Raw genomic sequence first — 7,255 nt, forward strand, 5'->3', positions numbered from 1 at the left:
TGCACTGCTTATAGGGGATCTGTTGGATAAAAAGAGCGGGAAATATTAACTGTGCATTCCTTAATCATGAAACTTAAATATTATGAAAGTGTTAACACATGAGCATTTTATTATTTGGTTTAATTCCAGAGTATATTGTAGTATGATACCAACCCATAGCCATTGCCAATTGGTCAATGTAAATCAATACCTACAACCAGGCAACATTAGTGTTCCTTACAACATTCAGTTGATTTACAGTCTGTCACCAATATTGGCTTGCTTCCCTGAATATTCTATTCTTATCATCACATTCACACATTAATCATAATACTCTGGATTCCTTACACTTACTAATTCCTCTTTTAATCATTTTTTTTTCATTTGAGTTCAAAACATGGCCATCAATATAGAATTTAAACACAATCCCTCAGTAATCCTGCTTAAAACAAGATGCAAGCTTGAAAACAGAGATTAAATTTGTCGAATGCATCGACAAAATGTCGCGTCTCATGATGCATGTAAAAAGATGCAAAAAAAGGTTGAAATTGAAGGATTATTTTCGCAAAAATGCGCATGATATTCACATACTTTGGGTCGCAAATGCAGTATTCATTTACAATCAACATTATAACTATCATTTGATTTAATCATAGACCGACATTAAAATTTCAGAAGACAATCATGATTGATAATTGATAAATTCGAATCTTCTTTTCATTAGTATGTAAGTATAGACAGATATTAACAAGTAGGCCGACAACATTTTGCGAAACATTTCAAACCAGAAACACGCATTAAGTATCACTGACCAAAAACACTGGCAAAGAAATCCATGTCTGGCAATAGCATCCTTGTGCTGCTAGGTTCCCAACTTGGTGATCACTTTACAGGCAAATCCTTCCAGCTAGGATCTTATATTAGGTAAAGGGGCAGTTATACATCGATGCCTTTCAAAGAAAATTAGGGCCTTCTATCGAGGAATAATCTGAACATAGACCTGGTGTTCAGAACTCCAATTATATATCAAATGGACCTGGACACCTCCGTTAGATCTAACAAAATCCACAATCTATGAGCTTACCAGGACGTTTAATCAAGATGTTGATATTGAATCTTTATTGGCCTCATTTCTAGGTCATTTCCCAAGGGTCATAACCCTCAAGAAACCGTTCATTAATAAGGGAACAAAGCTTTCCAGGAAGGTTATCCCAATAACGGATATCATACCTAAGGATGGTTCTGATACTCAACTCTTGCAAAGTGAGTGTTGCAGGAGATAGGACATCGTAGAGAATGGCGAGTTCTTGACGGAAACCATTTTGAAGACCAGTAGCTTCCTCCTTTACAATATCAATAGGCATCTTGCCTTGAATATTCTTCACGCGGTGCGGACAACCATATTTCAGAAAAAGCGCAGCGATATCGGCAATCATCCGAATCTCACCAAAAGACACAAGACCAACCAATGAGTGCAAGAGCGTATCTCCTCTCATGTCGATATCTAATGCTCCTTCGACTTGTACTAAACGAGCAAGTACTTGCTTAAAACAGTTACAAGTATATTTATTTTCTTCAAAGTCATGATAGTATCGAAAGTGTGTTATCATATCACAAAGTAATTTATGACAGACAGAGTTTGTGAGGTGCTTGTAAGGGTCTCTGGAGACAGAATGTTTATCTATCCTTCTCCATATGACTTTAATCATCTTGGCAACTGGTTCAACGACACACTGAACATCCTTTACTCTACAGAGATGGTTTGTGAAGGAATACAAGGTCATTGATAGATTAGTGAGAACATCCTGGATATGACTTGTCAAGTTCTCAACGCTTGCCTCACTGATTACATCAACATAGACCTGTAAAGACTGACAGAGTAGAGTCACATATTGTGGAATGCATCTGTGGAGGCCTGGAGAGCTTGTAGCTTGACTGATGCTGTACATCAATGACAAAAGGACCCTCCCAACAGGCAAACATCCTTTGCGTTCCAGACAAAGACATTCTGTGAACACTCGGAAGGCGTCATCCAGTGTATCCCAATGAAACAACAGTAAATATCCATAGTCAACAAGACGTTCATAAACATATTCTGACTTCAGTGAATCTGGTAAAACACGATCTGCAACAAGGATGCCTTGAATCTTCATTGCATACTTGTCACCGTTAATCTTTCTAAGGTCACTGAGACTCCTAGATTCCGTGCGACCCAAGCAACTTTCGAAATGAGATCTTTGGATGGTCATTGGAACAGTACCAGAACTTTCACGATTTTCCATTGCCATGGTAAATGCATGATAAGCTTTCTCATGCTCCTCCTTCATCATGAACGACGAACCCATGATTTCCAATGCTCTTCTTTGCTCTGACTTTGGAATATAGTCTTGATTTATGTAGTGCAACACAGTTGATAGTTTCCTATGTAGCCCAGCAATATCTGCAGGAGTCAATCCATCATTGTTGATCTGAATCAAAGCACCATACTGTAATATTAAAGTATCTATGATCCTAGCACTTCTCTTCTGCTTTTTAAACACAGTACATTGACAGTACTTTTCATCCAAACAGTACTTAATGATCAAACGGTTGTAAGTATCATCTTGGCTTTCCCGAGTCAAGAAGTCTTTGCAACTGCTCTCGGCTTCTGACACTTTGTTGAGAATAGGTTCCCAATCTTCCAGGTCTGTCTCGCTTTCTGTGTCACAGCATGGTCGACTTTGGCTAAGAAAGTGTAGAGCACTGTTTCCCTCTCTTAGGCATCTCAGGTTAGGATCTGCTCCTTTCTCTAACAAAAACTCCACAACTTTTTTGTTTCTATCAAGACAAGCTCTCATGAGAGCAGTTTGACCCTCCTCATTCCTCTGATCAATATTTACATTTCCATGATTCCTATCAATAAAATCCCTGATGTCTTGAAGGTTATACGTCTCTGTTGTCATGTATGTCGCTAAGTTTATCTGGCAATTAACTCTTAGATACCTACTGTCATCAAAAGAATCCTCTACTTTTCTGGCCGTCGCCATACTTACTCTAGATGGGGCATCTGGACCTATAGATATTGTGCGTCTCTGCATGTCCCTCTAAAGTCTACCGCAAACATATACCTGTGGATATAAAAAGTAACGAGATTTAATTCATCTTTAACTAAGCGGGTAATAGAGCAACCAGTATACATTGAAAGAGGACTCACACCCGAAATCCAAAAACAAAGAAATAATCAAACAAATGAAAAAAAAAGAAGTTAGCATCCTGCGACAAAAGAGCTATACAGTGCGTATAAAAAAAAACAGGACAGATTTGAAAAGTCAATAAAATTTTTGTTTCAAATCATGATCTCTATATTTTTGTGCCAATAGGTGCTCTGAGGTCTTATCCTTCAAATGCCATCAAAATAATTTAGTTTCGTTCATGCTTGAGCGAACACAGAATGTTTCTGTCAGGGGTCAAAAAGGAGGCTTGCGCCAAACTGTCATAAAATGATAAATATGATGGTCGGACTTCTTGCTAATCAGCAGACTTCCTCTTAACCTTTTCATTATCTTTGCCATGTTTTTCGAATTATGTGGTCAAAATTCGTTTCCAAATTTACTTATTTGCTTGAATAGTTCTGTTGTTGGTCGTTTTAATCATGTTCTCTTTCAGCTTTGAATATTCCTTCTCTAAGCATTTTTTTTAACCGAAGTATGGGAGTGCGTCATTTTTTTCAAATCCTTTCATTGTGTGCTACAAAGGTTATGGTGCCTTTGAATAGTGGCATACTGATGGGTGGGGGATCGGGGTGCCCACCCCCCCCAAAAAAAAAAAATCATGAACAAGAAAAAAGTGAAAGGAAACTCACAGAATACATAGATAGTGAAATATGATATCATTTTCTGAATATTATGTCAAAATCACAAAATTTGATATTTTAATAAAAAAGATGGAAATGTTTTGCTTGCTCGCTTCACAACTTTTTAATACATTTTACCCGATCTTCTTTATCTTGCTCCTTCAAAATCGACTCAATAGGCTACATCATTGCCATTAAAAGAGATGAATCCTTTCCTGTTTGTCCTGCCAAGCACATAATCAAACTTTAAGGATTCAATAACCCCTTGAAAATATAATTCATGTCTTTTATAGTTACCATAACATAATTTGTTTCACATAATAAAAGGATTTGAATAATTAAAAATTCTCCCAATTAATAATACAAATCTTCTTACTTGGGTTGACATAAAGTCTTCTTTTCTTACTTATGAAGGAAAATTCAAAGGTAAAAGAAGTTTAAATGAAAAACAAAATAATTCACGTAAATAAATAAATTTGTAAATGAAATATGACAGCACAATTTGAAAATTATGGCAAATATAATGAAAAGATAAAGAGGAAGTCTGCTGATTGCCCAAAAGTCTAATCATAAAAATTTTCATTTCTACCATTTTGGCGCACGGCTCTTTTTGAACCCCCGACAAAAACGTCCCATGTTCGCTCAAGCATAAATAAAATATATATTTTTTTAATTGCATTTCAAAGATTAGATAACAAAGCATCTATTAACATCAAAATATAGATATAATAATTTGAAACAAAATTTTATAGACTTATCAAAACTGTCCCGTTTTTTGATACGCACTGTATACGAGCCTATCGTTATATGAATCTCTAAATTCAAAACCACTTAATACAGTTGGGAATTCATGACATTGTATCATTTTTTCTTTGCTCAACTTGTTTGCCTCAGAACAATACTATCAAGGGCAGTTTAAAGCTTTATCTTGTGGCCAATTGATAACCCAATAATAACTCTTTCAGCATCTATTCATATGTAGATGTCATTTATGGCAATCGCCTTACGCACCCTCTAACTATTATAGACCCTTAATCTATTCTTTCATCATATTTATCAAATTTATTACTTGATTTTTCAGTTAATCGAAGCAGACCACATTATCATATTGCTCAAATTATCGGCAAGTTTTCATTTTAGTAGCAGCGATAGAATCCACAAACTTAATTGCTTTGTAGCCCGTTGCCCCTTTTTGCCCGAAGGTAACCCTCATCCCCCGAAAAATGCTAGTGAGACCTGCAGAATCTTCTTAATCCTAAAGGGTCTGCTAATCAGCATAAGATGTAAACACATTTTTTATGGGACACAAAGAGTCTTCTATAAGATATTGCATGCAAAGCTCGTAGCTTGCAGGTTCTTAATTTTAACCCGAGAGCTGAATGGAAATTTTAATGAAATATGAAGTGCGAGGCTAGCACCTTGTTGATTAGATTTCAATCAGGGTCTGTGACTGGAGACTATGAACAAGCCAAAATTGACTCAGCTGGAATCCAGTTTCCATACGTTGAGCTGTTGATATGTATGACAAACCTTTGGCAAGCTTTCAAATGTAAGAGCAATCTTCAATAAAAACAAATGCCCTGTGCATAAAATGATTACATCCCACCGCTGCCACGAGTTCTAATCTGACTAAGTTCGATATTGTGTATTACCTAGGGCCCGTTGCAGAAAGAGTTGCAATCAATCGCAACTCTAAAAATTATGCGCAACTTGATTTTCAACCAATCAACTGTGCGCACTTGGGACTTGCGATTAATATTTTGGCTTGCGTTTAAACGGAGCTCCCTCCTACTTTCTCATTAAACACTCTCCCTTTTCAAACTCTGACCCGATGACTATATAATGTATATAGGGGAAGGCGGGGTAAGTTGTGACACTTTTTTGCATTTTGCATGTTAGAATTGATATGACTAATAATATTGAAGAAATAAGTACCTTGCCTTTAAATTTGATTCTTGGGAAATATTTTTTCACCTATATATAACTTTCTACCCCCAAACTGAAATTCATTTTGACCTTTGAAAAAAACGATGTCAAATGGCTCAACTTGCCCCATACGTGGGGTAAGTTGTGCCATCTCATGGGGTAAGTTGAGCCACATGTGTACAAAATATATGCGGGAAAAGCAGCATGTCAATTTTTATATCTAGTCTTTCCACTTGCTAATTCTCTATAAATACTAACATCCTCTAAAAGTAAAATAACTGTCATGTGAATTTACACTTTTCTGTCTTCATATCAATGGCTTTTCATTTTGTTTTTAATTTTTCATTCTTATCACCATAAGAATTACCATGGCTCAACTTGCCCCATGTTGGCTGGCTCAAAGTACCCCAGTCCGAACTTAATGCGATATTTTCACATCCACACATTTCTCATGCATCCATCATGTAAAAAGACTACGACAAGAATGAGGATCCATACCCGGACCAACAATATTGTTCTTTTTTCTTGATTATATTTAAAGACGTGTGTGGGTAAAAATCACTCCTCTATTTTACTCCCTTTTTTACTTGTTGGCTAAAATTCGTATTTACCGTCTATATAAGAGTACTTTTTGTTTCAAAGTCGAAAACAATATGGTGGGGTTAGGGGTTATATAATGGGTCATCAATTCATGACACCACCACAATATCTGACTCATTCATTATTGGCCTGGGGTGATGGCTCAACTTGCCCCTATGCTCAATTTACCCCGCCTTCCCCTATACATATATATATATATATATATATATATATATACCAGTACACATACATACATACATACATAACAGGTACTTATATAGCGCTTTACCAAAAATATGATCTAAGCGCTTTACAATGAATAACTAATCGTACAAATAATGAAATTACATTAAACAGCACTTAAATGTATAATCTCTGATTCATAATATTTCTGACTCACAACTTGCAACACCATCACCACAGAATCACAATATATCTCTGAAAACCATAATAAATATGATACAAAAAGAACTTACATTAAATTCCACTATACACATTTTATAGGATCCTGGCACTGTCCTTATGAAGTTAATGTATTGGGATGTACTGTATATAGCTCTTCGTTTTAGCAGACGATGAAATACGCACGTCGTCACACCGACTGCTTGAGGATGCTGCTGATGAAAGTAACATGACACTGCACCCTAATTTGGTCGACGAATTCTATCAATGTATAGTAATGTTGAAGGGCGATTCTACCATGGTACTGTAGTCTCTTTATTAGATTGATTGCTATTCTCGTACATCATATATATATAGAGAGAGAGAGACAGACAGACAGACAGTCAGACGGGGGGGGCAATATAAAGCAAGACGATTCGGACTTTGCCTGTAAACCACCGATTTACTTTGCTAAATTTTTCGCCTTTAGCCTTCTTCATGGCGTCTATACCAGAAATATTTAGCTTAAAATGTATAGGCCTACTTGAGAAATTATAC

The 7,255-nt window shown here is 36.3% G+C and overlaps 1 protein-coding gene across 1 annotated transcript; it reads right to left on the reverse strand.

The window, feature by feature from the left end:
• Positions 1-1,112: 1,112 nt before the first annotated feature.
• Positions 1,113-3,005, reverse strand: LOC121427305. The gene has a single exon (XM_041623643.1). It carries the CDS (start codon positions 3,003-3,005, stop codon positions 1,113-1,115), a length of 1,893 nt encoding a protein of 630 aa, XP_041479577.1.
• Positions 3,006-7,255: the final 4,250 nt, after the last annotated feature.

This window comes from Lytechinus variegatus, chromosome 14, assembly GCF_018143015.1.
Source record: "Lytechinus variegatus isolate NC3 chromosome 14, Lvar_3.0, whole genome shotgun sequence".
NCBI lineage: Eukaryota > Metazoa > Echinodermata > Echinoidea > Temnopleuroida > Toxopneustidae > Lytechinus > Lytechinus variegatus.